Raw genomic sequence first — 23709 nt, forward strand, 5'->3', positions numbered from 1 at the left:
AGCCAACAAATTGGATCCTTTTTTAGCTTCAAGATGACATCAAGTTTTTTTACCCTAGAAATTTCAATTTCGATGATTAATAAAAGTAGTTTTCAGGATAGAAAGCTCCAAAGTAGTTTCGAATGTCTTCTGAAATGTTTTGGATTTCACGGCAGTTATAAAATTAAATTTAGTTGAAAAATATATCACTGACTTGGGAAACATCTATGCATGTTTGTTATTTTAACTTTTTGATAGTTACATTTTAGTTGTTTGCATTATCTTTCTTATTTTCTTGCTTTAATGAACAAAAGTGAATCCATGGTTCCAGCATACTGGGCAGCTAATATCAAAAATTGCATTTAAAAAAATGCGGGGCAAAGTGGAATAATTAAGATAAATTACATTTTTTCAAAATAAAAAAAATGAAAATTGAATTTGAAAATTACAGTGCGTAAAAAGAGAACAATACGTTTTTTAACAGAACTTGTAGCGAAACGTTTTTCTTAAAAACTTTTTACAGTAAATTTGTACTTTTGAATTAAAGTGAAAAATTACCATTTAGCCACCATACCGCGAGACATCAGTTATAATATTTGTCCAATAAAATGTTTCCTATTTGTTTAATTTTTAAAAAAATCTCTCAAAAAATTTAAAAACAAATGAGTGAAAGCATGACTAAATAAGTTAATAAATGAATTAACCAATGAATTAAGTCAAAGCAAACTAATTACGGAAATATTAAACAAATGAACGAATAAATTAGTTGCTGATGAATAAAAAAGAATACTATATAACAATTTATTAATAAATAAGCAAATCAATGACATATAAGTGAATTTTTAAATGAAAGATTATATAAATGAAATGCACATTCCATTTTTCCCTATTCACTTGTCAAACGGCACTCCTCCATTAAAATTAAAACATGCTTCCTCAGTTTAGGTCCACAACATACCACTACATTTATGTAAGTGCTGTAAACAGTTCATAGGTGCTACTTAGAATTTTCAAAATTAGATAAGTTGATCATCAGAATATATATATATATATATTCTTTAACTTGGGAAGTTCACACACCTAATTGTTCAACAGCTCATGATTGTAACATTGACGCAACAATTAGGCAAGTTAACATGTCAACTTCTCATTACTATCGGCCAACAATCTTATTTAAAAGCCTGTCTTCCTACATTGAATATATAGCAAAAATATACTAAAAACATCATTTTTTAAAAACATTAAATTGAGTTTTTCTCGAAACAGCTGAATTGCAATTACCTAGTTTTAGTACTCCTCCCACGATATCAGGACATATTTACCTTCATGACATTACACTTCAGGCTAAGTTCTTGATGCTTGCGAATGAGCAAGACAATAGAAAAAGCACAATATAAATTTATTATGTATACAGTTATGTACAAATTTCGCCTTGACAATTTGAATTTCACTCTAAGAAATTCGATCCAAATCTCCCGAAGAAATAGTCTTTGTATCTCTGGTAAGCTTCGTCTCTGATTGCTCCAGGGTCTGGCAGAGATCTATGCCTATCTCTGCGTGGTATCTGGTACTCATTCCTTGGTTGATCTTCGAAGCTGAAAGTTTGAATGGCGGGAGCGCCACTTTGTTGATGAGGACCGTCGTAGTTGTAGACATCCCAAAAAGAATCCCACAGGGGATGATTGCGGAGTTCCTCAGGAAAGTGAAGTTGATGCATGAAAGACCTGCTGTCGTCTACGTAAGGACTTCGAATTGGATACTGGTCATTGTGGTAGTAAAATGCTTGGTGAGTTCCAGCACAAAATGGCAGAAAGAGCACTAATATGTATAGATAAATCTTCCTCTGAAAAAAGCAATAAAAAAATCAATCTTCCTTTTAAAAAAATCTGTAAACCAAATGCAGTAGGGGAAAGGGGAGCACATAATAACATAGGGTACATATGAACATGGTATGCTTTACTATGAAATCAAAACAAAACTACAAAAAATCTTGAAAAATTCTTAAGTAATGGCAGTACCAGTTCAACCTCTTCGCCATTTTTTAGAGCAATTTGCCAGTTAATGTTTCTATGGTGACAACTTCTTTGTTTAGCGGATGTTGTATGTATTTTTATCACTGTTTTCTTCAAGTGAAAACATAATTTAAACTAACTAATAGGCTAAACTTAAATATTATAAGCCATTATATGAACATTTAAGTAAATTTATGACAATTCTTAAGTTTTATTATTAAAATAAGTTTATTATTACTCTTTATTTTTACAAGTTAGATCTAATAATCAAGATGGGAATTTCTGAACACATTTTCACCTGTCTTCTCTGTAATATTAATATTATTGTAGAATGTAGGGTATTGTAAATGTTAAAAAAGTGTAAATATTATAATGTTATTTTTCTACAATCAGTTCTTAAATTCGACGTTAATTTTATTATTATTATTTTATTATTTATTATGAATTTTTTGTTACTAAATAGTGGGTCAACAGTTTAATGTCATAATAGTAATTCCAAAAAAAAAAACGAAGACAAAATATTTTCATTCAATAAAACTGAAATTTACAATCAATTAAAACATCAACATGTAAACATATAAGACATTATCATGTTCGATATGAAGCTTAAAAGCAATATTTAATAAGAATAATCTTTACATAATAAAACATTCTTTGTGCACTATGTAGTCTTACCAGTTTTTTTCCTTGTCTATCCATCAGTGATCAGAACATACTACAAAACTTTAAAATTTGTCAGTGAGCAGAGTCAAATGTTTCGAGAAAAAATATTTTTCATGACAGTTACTATACAATAGAAAATGAATCTGTGTAGGTCACAAACAATTCAATGTCATCGGTATCGACGTATATCTTTATGTTAAAGGGTTTTTCGTTGAAGTATGATGTTTGTCCTGCGATTTCTAATCGTGTTTATATGTGCCTCAGGCTTGTTCATATTGACATTGATTGAAAGCTTATTTTTTTAATACCATAAAACCAAAGAACTATTTTTTTTTAATCTCGAAAAATTCCTTGACACAAAGAAAAGACTATTCTATTGTAAAGACATTTTTGCTCTGGGACAAATCGATAATATTTTTTGAAAAATGAAGGAATGAAAAAAATTGCTCAGATGTGCTCTTCTTTCCCCAACCAGTTTCTTTTTTTCTTTTCTTTTTTAATTCAAAAAATAACCTTTTCACTACAACCACCTATTTATAAAAAGAAGTTCTTCACTCTTTTTGAGGCTACACTAACTCCAATGTCAATTTAATTGCTAAATTTAATGTTTTTCTATGAAAACGATCTGATGTGTGCATCACATGACTTCCTTTTACTCCAATTTAATGTCATTTCCTGATTACTGGCAGTTTTAATGTGACTCAATAGTTTACTCTCTAAATATGACCAACAGTGGCCAAATTAAAATCAGATTTTTAAAAAAAATCGCCAAATTTTGTCGCCAAGTTGGTGACAAAACTTGGTGACCAAAAGACTGGTAATATATCACCAAGTGTCCGCTAAATGATAAAACCACTTGAATTTACATCGAAATTAACAATGATTTCTCCCCAAAAAGGGGCAAAATACCCCTTTAGAAACACCCGAATGCAACCAAAAAAGGAAGTGCACAACTAGACCCCATTAGGAGTCTACGTATCAAATTTCAACTTTCTAGAAATACCGGTCTTGAGCTATGCGACATACATACGCACTTACGTACATACAGTCGTCACGAAAAAACTCGTTGTAATTAACTCGGAAATCGTCAAAATGGATATTTCTCGTGTCTACACGTTCTTAGGCACTTATCCACGTCTGGTCGAGTCGAAAAAAACTCAACATTCATTCGGGGGTGAGTAAAATGGAAATTAAGGTCGATTTTTGAGTGAAAATTTTTTCGCGAATATAATACTTCCTTTTTTGTAAAAGGAAGTAAAAAGCATCTAAAACTCAGCATTCAAAATAGATTGACAAACGGATTCAGTTTTTATAAAACAGAAAAATATTATGTAGCATTAACTAAAAACTAAATTAGTAGACTCAGAAAGTTTTCATTAGCACTGATATTCTAATAATTTCATCGACGAACGAAGCGGCGCACCCGCTTCCAAACTTCACATCTCCTAAAAATGTTCCTTTTGAAGGAACATTTTATGCAAACAATTTTATTAAAGAGTTCGGGAATGAGTTATCAAAAAATTAAATAGTACGAAAAAACTTATAAGGATATCGATGACAATATTTCGATATTGAATACACGGCTCTACATTGAAAATGCAACACCAAGAAGGAGTGTTCAGAAATTTATGCAAATTTATGCAAGGACAGGCCTGTCCTTCTCGTACAAGATAGAGGGAATCAAATTCAAATTTAATCTTTTGATATGAAATTTTACGACCATATGTTCAGAGAGCAAGACTGGTGAATTTTCTTTTCTTTCATTGGAGAATAATACTAATAATGGCGCCGCTGTTTTGATAAAATGTGTAAAGTAGATGCAAAATTGTTGAAGAAAGAAGCAATGCTCATTAAAAAGAGGATTAGTTTCGAAAAACATGAAGCAACGTGAGGAAGAAAATACAAGACTGCTGTTTGAACGAGTACCAACTCCTTTAGAGGAAAATGAAGTTAAATGTGACTTGTTTGAAAGTTATGGCTGCTCTTTAAATGCAGACCAAAGTTCGACTTACCCCCTTGCAAAAAAAAAAGAGGTAGAAAGAACGTTCTAAATAATTATGTTGCTGTGAGTCTTGATGCAGCAAAGTTGAGTGATAGAAAATCAGCTGTTGTCTTGACAACAACGCTTAAAAGCATAGGTTGTGATCCATCGGAACGTAACTTAAACAAATCCTCTATTCGACGTTTCAGAATGGAAAGCAGAAAAAACGCTGTCTAATACTTGAAAAGTAAATTCTTAATTGATGTTTCTTTAACCGTTCACTTTGATAGAAAACTTTTAGAAGACATTGTAGATAGTGAAACTGTTAACCGAATACCAATCATTGTTTCAGGAAAAGCTATTGAGCAATTACTTTCGGTACCGAAACTCCAATCGTAAACAGGAGAAGCAAAAGCTTGGTTACGAGACCCTAGGGGACCCCCTGGGAAATCAGTGACTGCTGTGCGCCACCTAGTAACTAACTTTTTTATACATAATTTTGGGGAGTGGCAACAGTCGAGAGTTGTTGTGCTTCGAACAGTGGAGATGCTTCAAACCGCATGTGGTGCGGTATGGTGAAAATGTCGAATATCGTTGTCTTTAAATGTTAACATGTAAATAATTTAGTGTAAATAGTTGCAGTGATGTGTTGTATGTGAAATAAAATCTGATGAAAAAAACTTCTCGTCGTCAGGTATTTGAGCTGCCTAATTTTTTAGTTTCGATACTCAAGTCGACATAGAACGCGACACAAATGGGGCCCCCGGGTGGGTCAGCCTGAGTACAAGGGCGACCTGAAGCTGGAAAAATATAACATAAAGAAGGTAAGCATTTTCATTTGCTTACTTTTAATGAAATTTTATGTTTTGACATATGAAGAATGCTACAGTTTGTAGACGTTTAGGCGTCTGAACAGAGACCTCTTAAGTGGTTAATAAGTAATTTGGAAATATTGCACTTTCAACTGATGGTTTTAGAGTTACACTTCTTTGCTGATAAAGTTCTAAGAGTTATATGCATGTATTTTATTTGCATATATGGAAAATTGTTTTAAGTACATTGTTTGATACCAGGGCTGCCTATCCCCCCCCCCCCCAAGCTCAATGGTGCAAATCCCCCCCCCCCCCAAAAAAAAAATTTCTCGCTTTTAAATAAGGTTAAAGCTAACACTTTTTCAAGCTTCTAATTCCCAGGCAAACTAACCGAGGGGGGGGGGGGTTAACGCTAACTACTGCCATCTGAACTGAAATTGTTGGATTGACACGTCTCACTTCCCAAAACTTACAACATGGCCCTTGAGTAAAAACGTTTTTTTTTTTTTTTTTTTTTCCAAACTTTTGAAAAAATACAGAGTGGATAATACACCTTTCTGATTTGTGATAAAGTCATTACTGGATGTAAGTAAGTTGAACCTTGTCGGAAGTATAATATTCAGTCAAATGGAGGGTTCGGGGGTTTCTTCCTCGGAAAAATTTTGAAATTGTAGTTGTAAAAACACAGTTTTAGACATTAATTGGGAAGGTTCGGTGGCTTCGTTTGGAACGATTTGGTGGTCCCTCCCCGGTATTTTTTTCGAAATTGAAATATCAAAAAAAGTTACTGTAGATACTCTTCTGTTATGTAAGGGAGAGTGGGTGGATTCGGGAACTCTCGCCCGAAACGTTTTCAAAATAGTAGTTCTAAAAACAACAGTTTTAAACTATCTGTGGTAATGTTAGGTAGAGAAGAGATTCGGGAGGTGTCCCTCGGAAAATTTTCGAGATTAAAGTCTTCAAATTGCGATTTCAGGCTATCAATGGTTAGTGGACAGGCATATTTCTGAAATTGAAGCTCTAAAATCGCACTTGTAGCCGACCTTCGTGACGTTAGGAAAAGGAGTTTTCGGAAGCACTCCTCAGAATTTTTTTCGAGATTGCAGCCCTGAAAACCAAATTTAAGACGATCTTTAATGATTTTGATGAGAGTGGGGGAAGGGGAGGGGCGTACTACAAAAATGTTCAAACCTTTTGATTAAGAAACGCAATTTTGATAGATCTTTGGTAATGTTAGTGGAAGGAGAAGTTCGGTAACTTTCCCTTGCAATTTTTCGAAATTGAAACTCCAAGAAAGCCATTGCAGATTGTCTTTGATTGTGTTAAGAAGAGGGAAGGTTCAGGAGCTCTCCCCATCAATTTTTCGAAATTGCAGTTCTGGAAACTCAGTTTTAGATGACTCTTAATGGCAAAGAGGGCGTTTTTTGGGCGTTACAAGGGAGGAGCTCTCCTAGAAGTTTACCGAAATTGAAGTCGCATATCCAAAAAAGATGGATCACACACAAATTCACTATGACAGGTATTTTTCAGAAATCCTCAAAATTGATTCAGCTATTCAGCACACATTGAAATTCAGAACTCGAAAATTTTCACGAATCTAATACTTCATTCTATAACATATCAGATACAGAAGAAAGTAAAAAAGATTTAAGAAAAACAATTAAAATACCCTAAGAACGAACTGTTCTACTTCCAGCAGTGGAACCTACACTGTAACAAATTTCGGAAACGTTTCTAGACATATCGGAAACGTCTCCGAAACAGTAAGAATCCTTCATCCAATAGCGAACTCCTCATTATTCAGAAAGCTTTTTGTTATTTCAAGAAATCTAGAAGCGGAAGTGAGGCGCAATGCTTCGAAACGTATTTTATCCTTCCAACACTGGCGACAGTGAGTCAAAATAACGAGAGATTAATTTTTTCCTTTTCTATGGTTCTGCAGTCAGCAACTGTTTAGCATTGGATTGCTTGTTATTTCATGTCTAGATAGTAGTAAATTGTGTCGAAACTAATTTTACGCCTTTGCATTTTGGGCTGCTCTTCATTTTTTAGACGATGTACGCAGCTATTAAGTTAGTTAATAACGATTTGCTTCTTTATAATTTCCGGTGCGACCATGATTACATATATATTGTGTGTTCAAGCGTGAATAGTTTCAACACCCGTTTTTATACTTAATGAAACGAAACCCTTTGAATTACTTATCCAGTTGTAATGGAGGTACTTAGATTTTCTTTCGCTCATGTTCACTTGTAAGTATTAATGAATATTTTAAAACATGTTGTTATATACATTTATATTTTTGTTGATTTACATTTGATGAGGCTCCAATTGTAACTGTTTTTGGGTTTATCGAATTAATTTAAAGTTATCCTACATACCTGTGGGCGCAGTGTACTGTTTGTTGTAACTAATTGAAACTGATTAATTACGCAAAAGAAATAAGATTTATATTTGAAAAGCAATCACAGAAAAGTTATTTCGAAATACTTGGATATACATACATTGGTTCAAAAAAAAAAAATCAATTGTTTAATTCATTAAAAATATGGTAATGCAAATGTTTTCTAGTATTGTAATATGCTTCACAAAAAATGTGCCAGTATTATTTATCTTTTTTTATTATAATTTATTCATTTATTTAAAAATATTTATACCATTAGAAAATGGCCCAGTTATCTATTAGTAAGCTACATAGTTATGCAATTAATTCATGTGCTTATTCATTTTGTTAAATGTGGTTGACAATAAAAAATTCCTTGACATTAGTTGTTCGGTAAATAACATTTCCTTCGTGGATATACCAGTTTAATATAGGACAGTCAGGAGGAATGAGTCAGAGGCAAAAATGGAACAGCTGCATTTACAAGCCGAAATAAAAAGAAATATTATTTCATATCATTGTTTTAAAAGTGATCCTTTTTTAAATACTATGTTATTAATTAAATATACAATGTACATATGGGGAGAAGACGAGGGGCGTTCACCACGCAGACTGCCATTGACATTTTCAGGGATTGCTTTTTTTAAGGGGGGGGGGCGCTTTATAGCATTTTATGGGTTCACCATCACTCGTATGGTGTGGGGGGGGATCTCGTATATATGAAATGGAGTAATCATGCAATAGAATTCAATGTTTTAATAAATAAAATATGTAATGCATTTTGCGCACATTGTAAAAATAAAATCAGTAACCTATTTTGATTAAGTATTTATATTTGTGATGAACTGGAAAAGGGTAAGAACAGAAGAATCACCCCGAATGGTTCCAACAGGAGGACTTGGTGTCATATTTAAATTCACCAATTTCTCTGTTGGCACTTTTCGGTACACTTTTTTCGTCAGAGAAATAGACTTGACGCGAAGGGAAGGTAAGTTCTATCAAATTTTATCCGAAAATAAAAGCTATCAAGTTTGATACAAGATATGTTTTTAAGTTCTGCATTAAAAATACAATATGTTGATAATTTTGTCTTGAAAATATTGTGAGAAAAACTGAAGTTTAAGATTGTTTAACAAACAATTCCACTTTTGAGAAAGTACCCCCCCTCCCCTCCCCTGACGATTTTGTGAATAGGAATGAAACTACAATAATATTTCATAAATTTTCAAAAATTTATAACTGTGCATATGTTATGCTGTTAACCATGCTATTTGTCATCAGAAATTCAGAAAAAAAAAAAAAAAAAAAATCCACGAATGATTCTAAAATTGTTTGTTTCATTGCTGTTAGATATGAAAGAACTGAAACTGATATGGTATGCAATACTATAGTAAAAAATTACATTTTAGAAAAAATCACGGAAAAAGGATTCTGAAATTCTCGGAAACGTTTTTGAAAATTGTTTGGAGAGTTCCGAAATACTCGGAAACGTTTTCGAAACTTTCATGAACCACAGCTGCACAGAATACTCAGAAACATTTCTGGAAATTACGGAAAGAGGATTCCGGAATACTCAGAAACGTTTCTGAAAATTACAGAAAGAGTATTCCAAAATACTCAGAAACATTGAAAGAGGATTCCGAAATACTCAGACACGTTTCTGGACATTACAGAAAGAGAATTCCGAAATACTCGGAAATGTTTTTGAAAATTTCATGAACCGCAGCTGCACGATATACTCAGAAACGTTTCCGGATTTTTTTTACAGTGTAACATCACTGAAAGTTTTACAAAAATCATCTAATGATAAATTGAAAGAACAGTCAAATTGAAAATGGTAGAAAAAACGAGAATAAAGTGAAATGAAAAATTCTACATAAACTTAAGCTAATTTATGAAGAAAGTGTATTAATTTTCAAGTGATGGGCGAAAAAATATGTTACAGTGAAATCTGTATAAGTTGACTTATAAAGGTTAAATTATATGATATAGATCTGATTCTGTGCCTGAAAATAGCGGTCAACTTAGAATAGTGGTCAACTTAACAGGTTTTACTGTATTCGAAAACTTCAAAATTAGTTTTAAGCGATTGTTTTGGTGCAAATGAATCCATGAAAGGCTAGAATATAGTGGTCAAAACTCTTACAAACAATAAATAAATAACAGGGGAAAAAACAATGAGGAAAACTTTTTATTTTAGCTATTTTTGACCTCCCTCTCATCACTGTTACACGTACTCCTCATACAAAACTGTTACTTCCAGAAAATCTATATAAATAAAACAAAGAATATCTGTGCATATATCTATGTTTGTTCCACATACAAATCGAGTTTATGTCGGATCTCGAACAAATTTGACAGGGAGATACAGGGGCGGACTGGCCAGGTCGGCTAGTCGGGGGGATCCCCGACTGGGCCAACCACCGAATGGGCCGTTTCAAGCAATTTTTTATTGAACTTAATACATTTAAATAAGTGTCTAAAAAAAAACCATACAATTTGTTTACTCTATGTGAAAAAAAAGCTCTTGGAATTTTCATCCTAAGTAGGGACCAAAGTAAATAGCCGAAGTTCACACGTGCACAATTTTCTCTCAATTTTTTAGAGCTCTGGGGGCCATGGCTCCCCCACATTGAGGAAACGGGTGAGAGCCAGAGAAATTGGGGTCCATTAGATTTTTTCAAATGAGGGGTGAAATATATGTAGGGACGTAAGGGTGAACAGGATGGAGGGAGCCCCGCAAAATTTCTGTGCCGCTTCTGGTATTCACTGGTTGTGACAGATTCAGTTAACAGCTGTCAGTTGGCAAGAGATTTCATTGGTCAATTGCAAATTTTCGCTATATGAGTATTTTTACCTCAGAATCGCATACGTGAAAGCAAGTCTGAATTACGATAAACTGAATCTGGAACAGGACCAAAGAAGGGAGAGCTATTAAACATAGGCGGAATTAGGACTGAGTTCATGGAGGGAGGGGGAGGATAAAAAAAATTTGTGAGTAGCATTGGTTGTAATCAGGGCCAGATTTAGATTTAACGGCGAACTTTTTTTGCTACAAAGAAAATGTTTTGCATGTATTTGGCATTTCCGGGTAAAAAATAAATATTTTTTTCGACGGTAACTTGGGGGGGGGGGGGGCAGACTCTATTGAATAACTTTCTTTATCTAGTTACCAGATTGTTCTACATAGCAAAAATATCCGGCGTTGTCTGGGTGGGTAATAATTGTGAGAAACAATATATATATATATATATATATATATATATATATATATATATATATATATATATATATATATATATATATATATATATATATATATATATATATATATATATATATATATATATATAGTTTTATTCGTTTTCTTCTGTAACTGAAATAACTCAAAGCACATTGCTTTGACGTGATTAAAAATCGAGCTTTTCCCTTACCCATAAAAGTATAACGGCAATAAATACGAAGGACAAAATAGCACACTTTTCGAAACGAAAAAACGACATTTAAGAATATACAAATTTGAGGAATTTCCAAAATATGAATTTAAACTCCACTTGTTTAAAACGATTTACCTTTTTTTTAAACATATTCTAAAATCGTCTCTCTATATTGCTATTGAAGTACAAACTTTTAAAAAATGTAGCCGCCCGTAATCCCTTACTGCGATTTAAAATGTTACGAAATTTGCGGTAATCGTTTTGGGATACCTTGGATAAGTCTCCCTCTCCCTACTTTGAAAAACCGTGTTGCTAATTTTATCGAAGAGATAGTGTGGCCAAATACTGAGATACTTCTGGTGACCATGAAATGATGCTATCCGAAATGTTTCCAAAATAAGTAGTAAAGTTTGGCAATTGTGTTTCAAATTGTGCTCAAACTTGTGCTGTTTATGGATTTGATTAATTTAGTTGGCGGATCATTTTACATGTTAACAAATGATATAAAGAAAGAAATATTAAAGAAATGGCGATATTTTGGTTACATGGGGAAATACGATGAGTGAAAAATAGTGTTCGCGTAGTTTTTAACTTCAAAAACAGATACAATTGAAAAAATTGCCACATGCCTATGCCTTAGCTATTGAAATGATTCCGCAAAAAAACAGTTGGCGAGATTCCTGCTGGTCAATCAAGCACCCAGTTAACACAATTAAATTTTGAGAAAAAAAAAACATTAATTGCCTCAAAGTTGCGTAAAACTGGAAAATAATCAGCCAAATCCATGTATTATTCGCCTATCTTGTGCAGAAAATCTTACTTTAAAATTTAACTTGAGAAAAGCCTTGAACAGTCAGACGAAAAGCAAAAATAGTCAACAATACAACAATCGTCGCTATCGTCAGGGAGTTGAGATGATACCCTAAATACTATATTGTGTTGAGGAAAGCCTTCTAACATGGAACTAAAAAGCTCATAGCTCGTTTTTTATTCTACTTAGAAATTTGGAACAGATGCCATCTTCAGCAGAAAAATCAGAGCTTTCGATGGACATATAATGTTAATATGTGCAAGTATTTTTCCATCCTCATATTAGAGAATTTAAACGAAAATTGGGTTTTATCGCCCCCTAGGGGGTTGCCCCCCATAACGGGGTGAAAACTACCCTGTGTGTTATTCTGATGCATAAACTATATTATTGTAAAGTTTAATCAAAATAAATTCAGTAGTTTTTGCGTGAAAGAGTAACAAACATCCATACATCCAAACAGACAAACTTTCGCATATATAATAGTAGTAAGATGCCGTTCATTGGTGACTATTCTGGCGCATCTCAATTCTTTTCTTTAATTTATAATTTTTAATTGAACCTATAAATTATGTTATCTTTCTTACTATAATGCTGACCAGAATATAGACTGGCTCGAGATGGTGCATAAACGGTATCATCAATTAGTGGCACATGTTTAAAATCTCCCAATATAAAAAAAAGTTTGTAAACCTTAATTAACTCTATTAAATTGCTCGACGAAAATAGTTGCTCTTTATTATAACGTAATATACTTTTGAATATATTGCAGTGTTTCGGCATAAATCAATTAAAATTAGTATAACTAATTTTAATTAGTATAACTAACTAGTAACCCTACCCAAGTGTGAATCACCGCATGGAATAAAACTTTGCACGTCGGCGTCAATAGAGCATTTAAAAATATTGAACCCGTGTTTTTTTTTTTTTTTTTATTGGCAAAAAAAGAAAAAGATAAAGATCGCCTTTAACGAGGTGAAATCTACTACTACATATTGGATAATTATTGGGGCTTAGAAGGTGCAATAAATATTCCTTTATTTTAAATTTTAATTACAAAAATTCAAATACAGATTGAAAATTTGAAAAAAAAATAAGCTAACTAAAGTTGACGTGTCTCAGGATTTTTTCGAAAATACTATTTATAGGGGTAAACCATCCCTCTTCATTTTGGCCCTTCGCGCGGCTAGTTGTCTATGAGTATGTCAGAAAAATAGCCTTCTTGACCTCACCATTTCCGATTTCAATAAATTTTAGCATGAAGAACACACTTGACAAGATAAGTAATCCTGTCAATTTTTAGATTTCGATTTTGAAAACTGTTCGAAATATAAACCAGTAAAAATCGCAAAATGTGCGGAAAAAATGAAAAGTGTATTATTACTAATGACTGTAACATCTTTCCTAATTATAGTAGAATTAAAGTTCAAGAAACACTATAAAGCTAAAAAGTAGATATATGTAACAAAACCTTCTTAAGATAGATTTAAGTTTTAGGGCCATTCAACCGTATTACGAAGGATGGCTTTCCCCGATGAATAGTATTTTCAGAAAAATCCTGAAACACGTCAACTACAGGTTGTATAGTTTTTTCAAATTTTGAATCATTATTTGAATTTTTGTAATTAAAATTTAAAATAAAAATATATAGTCCCCTCTAATTCCATTTATCCAATATTTAGGGGTGAATTTCACCCCGTTAAAGGTGTTTGATACCGATTAAAAAAAAAAAAAAAAAAAACATGGGTTCAATATTTTTAAGTGTTCTACCGGATGTGTAGAGTTTTATTACAATCGGTGACTCACACTTATATAGGGTTACTTGTAAGTGTATAGCTAATTATATAGAGTGAAGTTATTATGTATTTATTTTATTATTTTAAATGTTCGGCTACAACGTTTTGTAGTATTGCAAAATGAAAATAGTAATATAACTAATTTTTCCCTGAAAAATGTTGATTTAAATTCGGTAACGATTAACTTCATACACAAAAATAAAATAAATGTTATGATTCTTAGTATTTGCAACAGAAAACTTCACAATATTCTAATTCTAAAGAAATTAAACGAAAAGTTTCCATTTTTTAGAAATCCAAAAAGTTCTAAATTTAAACTTTCATAAGAGTCATAAAATTGCGTAAAAATGCTCTTGGTTTTTTCCCAGTAATTTTTAAGTGTATTAGTATTATCGCGGTTTAGTGATACGTTAAGTAGAGACTTACCAAAGTTCTGATGTCCATATTCCACACGTCTGCTTAGAGAACTGTGCTAAACCGAAACTCTTTGTAGAAAATGATGTTGCAGCCGTGATACAGCACCTATATTCGATGGTCAATTAGAGGCCCCTGCCAAGGTGACAAAACAGGGGTCGCGTTCACAACAATAGGTAATCGTCTGCGCCATCATCACATCGTCAGGAACTCCACAAGGTGAGGTGTGACAATGCGAAGACATTTTGTAACGGATATGCAGAAATAGGGTTGTCGTTTGGGGTCGGCGTAATGACAAGTCAGGGCGGTTGCGCAAAGTAATTTTCCTTATTTGTTCCTAGGTGAATTGCCGATTTCTTGGGAGGAAATGACTAATGAGATTTGGCTTGGAATTGTTTGTTTCACTTATGTTTACGGACTGATTTTGCTTGTTTTTAATCTTCATCACAGAAGCACGAATGCGCAAGCAAAAAATGGAAGAAAAGGGAAATGGAATAACATAGTTTCGAAATTCAAAATTCTGCGGTGGTGATTGGTCGTCTGTTACCATATCTGATAATGAGTAGGAGATTGCTGAAATATATTCAGTTTGTGAAGTGTATTTAAACTAGCTGCAAATTGTACTCTAAAAAGAAATCTATTGCAAAAATTTCTAATGATGGGTTTACAAAATGATACAAGAAACTGTTACGCGAGTTTTAATTTGGATTGAGTGCAGGAATTTTCATTTTGACCCTCGAAATACGATTTTTTTTTCTTGTAATAAATTGCACTCATTTACCTTTTCAACATACCTTAGTTTAAATTAGAAGTGTCAAAATTTTGTTCTAAATAAATCATCAACACGCTTTCAGGTGTAGTTCTTGAGTTACACGAAAACGCGTTGTTTTTTCGCTCAAAATGTTATTTTTGAAAGTTTCATGTACCTTTTCTCAGAAAGTATAACTCGTATGTACGTAAACTTTACACGACACATTGTTTATGTTATTCAGTATTTAGTGTAATACATTTTTAACTTTATGTTTTGTATGTTATGATACGTTTATGTTTTCTCAGTTTGCATGAAGTAAGAAATTTTCAGAAAGCATTAAATCAAGCTCATTTTAGCCTAAAATTGAAGGTATCTTTGACTTGCAAAAAATATTTGACAGTATATTTGCTACAGTTTTCCAGAAATAGTACCCTGAAAAAGGCCAACTTAACATTATCCAAATACCATAGAGCAGTGGTCCCCAACCTTTTTCTACCCGAGGGTTGCATCTCATATTTAAAATGATTCTAACGAGTCAGAATACAGATAAAATTTCAAAACACTTTCTGAAAAGTCTAAATAACATGAGAAAATATGTAAAAGAAAAGAAATAATAAAAACCAATAACTGTTGCCGTCAATTAATTTGTTTCTTTTATTTTATGCATCTGTTTTTCATATACTAGTTTCTGAATCGACTAGTATCTGAATTTGGAACACGGCTCTAAATTTGAAACTTTGAATAAAAATTGTACTTTTAGTTTTTCCTAAACATCGACCTCACATTTCATCATCGAAAATATTCTACAGGAGAATTTGAGAAAAAAATGAGGAATAAGTTAATCAGCCAATAAGTCAATCAGTCAATGTTTCCCCCCCCCCTTTCCCTTTATTTTTTATTAATAGAATTTATATTAAAAAAAAATTGCTACGTAACTCTAACAAAAATGCTAAAAACAATTCAAGCCTTTTTTAAATGTACAAAGCTGACTTTTTACACTTCCGTGCCGCAAATTAAAAATACTTTGAGAAAACTCATTCGTGTAATATTTTTGGTTTCAAGTTTAACCTATGAAAAGTGAAATAATATGTTTACGTTTAAGAAAGAAAAGTCTTAATAAACTAGGGAAATGTAGTTTTTGGGCGTTTAAATGCACTACCAACAGTTCAAGGCAGTAGCCAGGATATTTTTTTGGAGAGGGACATGGTGGAAGGTGAAGGTGGTTCCAGACATGTAATCAAGGGGTAATTATGTTTAGTATATTGCTTGCAAAAATCAAACTAAAATGTAATCAAAAAATTAGTATCAAATAATTATTTTAATTAATGAATTAGTTCATTAATATTTGATCATTAATTTATACTACGCAAGAATTATTCATCAGGGAGTAATGACATTTTTTTATATGATCTATATCACTATCACTATCTGATGACTATCAGGCTCAACAAAATAAGAGGACTGCGTACACTTATACGTATGGTCTATAATATATCATACAGTGTTTATTACTTGTTTACAATTACAAATGCGTGTGACGGGGACTTTTAGATTAACTTTCGGGCAAATAAATGAAAATAGTCGCAACTGAAAAGTAATCTACAATCGCCATCACAAAAAGTAAATTAATATTCTTAAAGGCTACAAATTCGTTAACTAGCATTAATTTATTAAAATCTACAAAATTAAGCATTTAATCAAAAGTATGAGTGGATTAAAAATGGTAGTTTTGCTCATGTAAATCTGTTACGTCTCTTGTTGAAGTGTATATCAAAGAATGTTTTTAAAATGTTACCCGTAACAAGAGTCATTAATATTATGTAATGGACCAAGGTGTAAAAAAATTAGAACTTTTTGAATTTAATTAAAAAAAAATGCATGTGGAGGGGCAAGGAGGAGAAGAGGTCTAACTGAAAGAATATTTTTCAACCAAGTCAAGTGAAGAAGGAGGAGAGGGAAGAGTTTTGATTTGATAGTCTTCGTTTCTTTATTTTTTTGGAGACAGGTTGAAATTTCGGGGGAGGATTTGTCCCGACGCGACGGTCCTGCAACAGCTCATTTAATGTTTATCTGCTTTCTCAGATAAATTTGTATTCAGAAGATTCAAAATACAAAATATTTTATTCCAAGTTGTAGTGAATGCATAACTCTCTTTTAATCCTGTTTACACTCTTATAATTTAAAAAGAAAAAACTTCATGCAAGATTTTTTTTTATGTATATTTCTTGAGTGAGGTAAAGCCAACGGTGGCCATAGCTATGTTTTGGTGATTTTCCATAATTTTCTGGTTAAGTGTACCGTAAACGCGGACTACTTTGCCCCTACGGTCCTTCTTCAAGACTAGAGAAAAAAATACAAGGTCCTCTTTCAACCTTCAAGGCGCAAACTTTTCTTTTCACATATTCCACTAGAGAGCATCACCAAGCATTTATATAGCTCTACTCAAGAAGCAACACTAGTGGTTCTGCGTTCCTTGTACTGACATGTGCCCTCATAACCTCTCAAGCTTCTCCATGTGGAAGCAGTTCTACACTAGCTAAGAGTTTAAGTACCTATTTATGAGCATTATTTAATACTCTGTGCCCTAGTACAATTGTACTTCTCATTTCTGTTTAGATTTTTTTTTTTTTTAATTTGACAATGACAACATATCTCTCAACCTAAAAACTACGACCTACTTTAAAAACCTAACCTTTTTACCTAAACTTGAAGAAAGTCCTTCAGAGAGATTTGGAAAAGTAAAAAATAGCTAAAATTAAGACTCTAAACAGGAAAAACACAAGAAAAAACCAGGAACTCTCGGCAACGGATAAAGAGGGAGAGATTGCAGACTCAATTCATCGGGGCTCAGTTACATGGCTGAAGAGGAATTAAAAGTTGCGAGATGTTTAGAAAAACGTTTACCCAGTTGCATCTACTTCTTACAAATATTGTTAAATTTGTTGGAAAAGTTTAAGGAATGAGCTCAGGTTTGAAAGATGGCTGTTCATGCGAGGAAAGAAGGAGCGAATCTTCAGAGCATGGAACGCACCAAAAAGTTTTGTAAGTGACCGAAAATTTAGGATCCTTTGTTTTACGAATGATGTTATCTTAATAAAATCATTCAACTTCCAAAACTGATGAAAATATTACTGTTCTCTGTCGGTGATTTCTGAGACAATAACTAGATATACACAGACATTTAAAAAATAATAATGATTAATTTTCTTAAAACAAATATGTGTGACTCAAACTTCTTGCAAAATGTATTTTCCTTTCAAAAAAATATTTTTCCCTGTAAGCACACATCTATCTTTGGCTCTAGTTAGTTCTCCATTGGTTTTTCATAGGGAAAAGCACTTTGGGCCAAAGTCCCCCAAACGCAAGGGTAACAGTGACCCAAATAAAAAACAATAATAAAGGATTAAAATACTTGGAAATAAACTGATCACTATTCAAAAATTAAATTAAGAGATCTCTAGAAGTGCAAAACAAGTGTCCACTTCTTGTAAATGCAATTAGTTACAAAATTATTGAGAAAAGAATGAGAAAAGTTCCAAAATCTGGGCCAAAGTTTACGGTACTTAGCTGATTTTTTAAATGTTGAATTCTACATTTGCCTGTAACACATATCAAGTGCAACTTATTTTGGAAGATAAAATTTTACTATTTTCACAATTCGATTTCAAAATTGTAGCCCCTTTGGAGCATGGTGTATCAAAGGTGGACCATATGAGTTAAAATCATAATCAAAAATTTAAAAAGCAAATCTGCAAACTTTTCCACTTTCTATTACTATTTCTTAGCATTTCCTCTATGAGTGATTTTAAAAAAAAATACATTTTTCATATCATTTATGTTTTTTTTTTAAATGTTAATAGTAAGTACTATTATAAGAGTTTAAAGTGACAGTGCTGATTGTGGAACACAGGGCTACACGAAGAAGAAATTTCAACAGCTCTTTATCTTCAGTTTCCCAAAGTAATGTGAGCTGTCATTCTTCAGAAATATGGAACTGATTTTTTGAATAAGAATTTTCTAAATGATCCACCTTTTTTATTTTTAACTAATATCAAAGTCTAGGATCAATAAGAAATCTAAATTATTTTTCGTGATTTGTAACACTATTTCGCTTGTTACATTGCACAGACATAATGACATACCGTCTCAATGCATACTATACTTATTTGAATTGGACATATTTTAAAATTTCTTTTTTGATGGGAAACCAATACAGAAAAAATGCAAAAAAGCTTTATTTACATAAGCATTTCATGTTCAAATGTACATCGTTTACAAAGAAAGTGATATCCAACTCAATGTAAAGTAAATTAATAAATTAAGCAATCTGAAATACATTCTTCACTTCTTCAGCATTCCAAATCCTGAAAAAAAGTAAGAAAACGTCATTTTTATTGTAAAATCTTTTGAATATGTCTCTCCACATAAAAATGTTGTTTGTAAATTACTACTTGAAAGTTAGGGATCTATCTATAAACAACTTCTAAAGTTTTATATTTCATATTCCTTACTTTTCTGGTCAAGGTTTTAAACGTTTTAAATTTTCCTATACCATAGCAAAATTATATAGTATTCTATGGAATAGAAACCTTTAGGAAACGAAGGTTTAGCTGTTGCGGAAAATACATTGCTAAACTGTAACCCGGTTAATTTGAAAAATAATAATCTCAAATCCGAAATTGGCAAAGATATTCCTCATACGTGTTAATAGGAACGCTTTTTTCGACGCAAAAGGTTTTGAAAGTCAGACGCTAAGCTGTAAAGGAAGGAAGTCAACTTTGGGATTTTGGAATCAGAGTCAAAGTCTTAATGATTCCAGGATTCAGAGTCGATCATTTTTCCTCAGAGCCGGTATACCAGTGCTGCAGAGTCCGAGTCGAACTCGAAGTCGGAGCGATTTGGGGGTGAAAGAGAGTCGAAGGCTCTAAAACTCCCGGAGTTGGAGTCGTTTCATTTTCCCTCCGACTTCGCAACCTTGAGTAAAGATCTTTATTGCGTGATAATCCCCCCCCCCCCATTCATGCTGTTACAACTTTGGTTCGGTCTATCCGGATCAATTTCCTTTTTCTTGATTAAATATTGAAGTCCCAGTTCGTGTTAATTCTTTTCTTTCTCTTTCTTAATTTCTTTTTTTTTTAAATCAGGATTGCTTATTGTTCTCCCTAGACTGCAGTTGGTGTTCATTTGATTTTATTTCTCTATGCTTTTAATAGAAATTGCTTTGATCCACTAGCGCAGACACGTACACATCCTCTTTAGACAAAAATAACATCCAACGCACGACATGCAGCGTCCGACATTCGCACCCTTGCAAGAAAAGTGACACAAGTCAAAAAACCCCAATTTTCTGATTTTTGTATGAAACAGACCAAACCATTGTGTTCTTCAGGTGGAAAAGTGTCACAACTGAAATTTTGACAGTTTCCGCTAGGTAGCCCTAGTGTCAGTTTTCTTCTGCACAACTTGACGCAATTTTCTGGTCTAAACTGACACTTGTCAGTAGTGACTGAGCTGTTGTAAAGAGTGGTCACGTTAGTTTTGCGGAAAAGTGTCACTTTTAGCTTTGTGTCAGTTTTGTTCATAAAGATTTTGATGGAACACTTTCAATGCAGTGGGAAACAACACATTTGTGAGTTTTGTCATTTTTCTTCATAAAAAGACATCTAAAGTTTACCTTCAAAATAAGAAGAATAATGAAAAAGACATCTATAATGACACCAGCCAAAATATTAGAGTGAAAACTCAAAAATAAAAATATCAAATTTGTGGAATAGTGACACAAGTCAAACTAAAATTCAAATATATAAATAAATAAAACATGGGACAAACTAAAAATGTAGTACTATACGCAAAACTTAAGTTGCTTATATATATATCCTTATATATTATTTCTGTAGCCTGTTTTTGGTTTCTACGCCAAATTTCCCTCAATTCTTGATCGATTTCTTTGATTTACGGCTAATTTTATAGCTTATGGTGCTGGCTACTGACGAAAAATAGACCCAAGGTCTAAAAATTGTTTCTTTTAACCGAAAAACCTGTTTTAAAGAACCAGAATAAGGTTTTCGGTCAAACTTATAACTTTAATTTGCGCCATGATTGACAGAGCTGAGTAGCTTGATCGGCAGAGCGTTCTCTTCGTAACCAGGAGATTACGTGTTCGGACCCACGTCCGGACAATCTGCAACAAAAAAAATTAGAGAAATATCGCGCATTACATGAACACTGAGTTAAATGAATAACTACTATGAGGGAATAGAATAAATGAGAAGAAAATGCTCCTTGCTAATATGAAAACATTCAGTGATTTTGTGCTAAATTATTTCGAAATTGCACGTGTTTTTTTTTTTTTTTTTTTTGAAGCTTTGGCTCTGGAAAGAAAATTAAAGCATAATGTAAGCGAAAATATAAGTAACAGGTTTAAGATTTCAGACTACAATAGAATTGTTTTTTGTTCAGAAAAAAAATAATAAATCGTATATTGAAATATATATTCTTCTAATGAGTTTTTGACTCTTTGTACAAATAAATAAAATACTACCTCAATTTGAAGGGTAAAATATATATTTTTTCTTCTTTTTGCTAAAAAACAAATAGCTTATCACATTTTTACTACATTCGAAAAGCTACGCTTAAAAAAGAGCATAGTTCAATTTATTTTGTATTTTAACCGTGCTGTTAAATGATGAACACGTGCTGCCATCTAAGTTATAACGGTTTAAGCAGTCTGCGATAACAAATTGTAAAAATTTTCAAAAATAAAAACATTTTTCATCAATATCTTATCTTATATATTAATCCCCTCTCATTTTAAAACTTATCAGGCTGGCCAATGACGAAAAAAAGATTTACGGTCGAAAATTCAAGTTTTCGAAATCGCCTCTTGCTGTTTCAAAACCTTGATGCTGCCTGTAGTTCTTATGCATTTTTTAAAGCAAAGTTCTAATGCAGTTTTCCATTTTTTTACGTCGCTTTCGGCAAAAAAAATAAAAATAAAAAATAGTCTGTGTGTGTGTTCATATTTTAATAAAGCTTAACAGCACTGGACTTAGTTGTTCGGTTTAATTGATAAGTTTTTTTCGGTAGAGCGTTCGGCTATAAACTATCTGAACTTCGGGCAAGCTTGGGCTGTCCGACATAATATCAAATTTATTTTAGTATTACGCATTACATGTACTCATAACATACACACGTAATAAAATAAATGCAGTGGGAATGCTACTTGGTGTTTCGACTCCTTTATGCAAGCTACAGTTATCATTCGGATAAGTTGATTGTTAATCGAACTGTGTTCTTTGACTACATCCAGACCACTCAACATAATGTAGGCATAAAAAAGTAATAGATTCACCTAAAGAAATCCTTTTTGTGCAGAGAAAAACATTTTTATTGTATGCTAAAATGTAGATGTTTCTAATAGCAGTGTTCGACCTTTTGTACAAATGAAAAAATACTACGCCTGATTAAAACTACGAGTTTCACTCAGTAAACCTTTAATTTTTTATTCGCGCGAATACGATATAAAGCATTAAAAGTATTATCAACTTCATTAGCAAGAAATTATTTTCTACTCCTCTGCGTTCTGCTGAAAAAAAAAATACATTTTGTCTACGTTCGAAAAATTACACTTAAGAACGGACTCAGTTCAACTGGTTTTGGTTTTGAATTTTAAGTGTTCGATTAAAAGAGAAACATGTGAGGGCATTTAAGCCGTAACGGTTAAAGCAACCTTCTATGTGAAATAGTTCAATATTCAAAGATAAAAACACTTATTTTCAATCAAATTTATTACTTCTCTAGATTGTTTGTTTCAATCGCTACGTGAGATTTTCGTCATTCTTTAATCAAATTCCATGCTTTGCGAATAATTTTAAATCGTATCATGCTGGTTAATGACAAAACACAGATGCATGATCTTATTATTATTTTTTTTTTTTGGCAAAAAGCTTTTTTGCTGTTTTTTACTACGCATTCCTTCAATGAATAGCTTTCGAAAAGGAAGGCGCAATTGCTAGGTTCGTTGGGGTGTCGGGCTGTTAGTGAGAATGGCGCCAATTCGAATACGTGCCAATAAATATCTCTTTAATGTTTCTTTTTTTCCCGTCAGATGCTGACATGTGCAGGACTGTATTTGCCACAACCTGTTTTTTCACATGCACAATTATTGCTTTTTCACGAGTCACCACTCAGCCACACTTTTAATGACATTTATGTTTGCATTGAAAATATGTACGATTAAAAGGGGAGCTATGATCAAATTATCACAACGTTGTATTTAACGAGGTTTTGTTACTGATGTCTTCAAATTACATGCCTTCTCTTGTGCGCTTACTTTTTTCCGTTCTTCTTCATAATGTTCTTTGAAATTTTTTAAGAGCAAAATGCCTGATGAAACGATTCGAAGCACAGTGCGGAGTTCCGCACGGGTCGACTAGTATATATATATTTCATTAAAAAATATCAATGGATATTCATTGCAAAAGACTAGCAACAGTTAACCAGTAAAAAACTACTAGTTTTCTTTTTACTCTACTGTAAAATTAGCCAATTCAGACTTGTGTCACTTTTCTTGCAAGGGTGCGATATAATACTCAGCATCCACACGCATCTAGCATCCAACCTTAAGCATCCAGCCTCTGGCATTAATTTTAATTTTAACATTTTGAACTCAAA

The 23709-nt window shown here is 32.6% G+C and overlaps 1 protein-coding gene across 1 annotated transcript; it reads right to left on the reverse strand.

The window, feature by feature from the left end:
* Positions 1 to 1371: 1371 nt before the first annotated feature.
* On the reverse strand, positions 1372 to 14567 carry LOC129225165 (uncharacterized). The gene is made up of 2 exons (XM_054859734.1): positions 14298 to 14567; positions 1372 to 1822 (listed from the first exon to the last, which is right to left on the reverse strand). Exons 1-2 carry the CDS (start codon positions 14313 to 14315, stop codon positions 1427 to 1429), a joined length of 414 nt encoding a protein of 137 aa, XP_054715709.1. The 5' UTR covers positions 14316 to 14567; the 3' UTR covers positions 1372 to 1426.
* Positions 14568 to 23709: the final 9142 nt, after the last annotated feature.

Source organism: Uloborus diversus, chromosome 1 (assembly GCF_026930045.1).
Source record: "Uloborus diversus isolate 005 chromosome 1, Udiv.v.3.1, whole genome shotgun sequence".
In the NCBI taxonomy this organism is placed as follows: Eukaryota; Metazoa; Arthropoda; class Arachnida; order Araneae; family Uloboridae; genus Uloborus; species Uloborus diversus.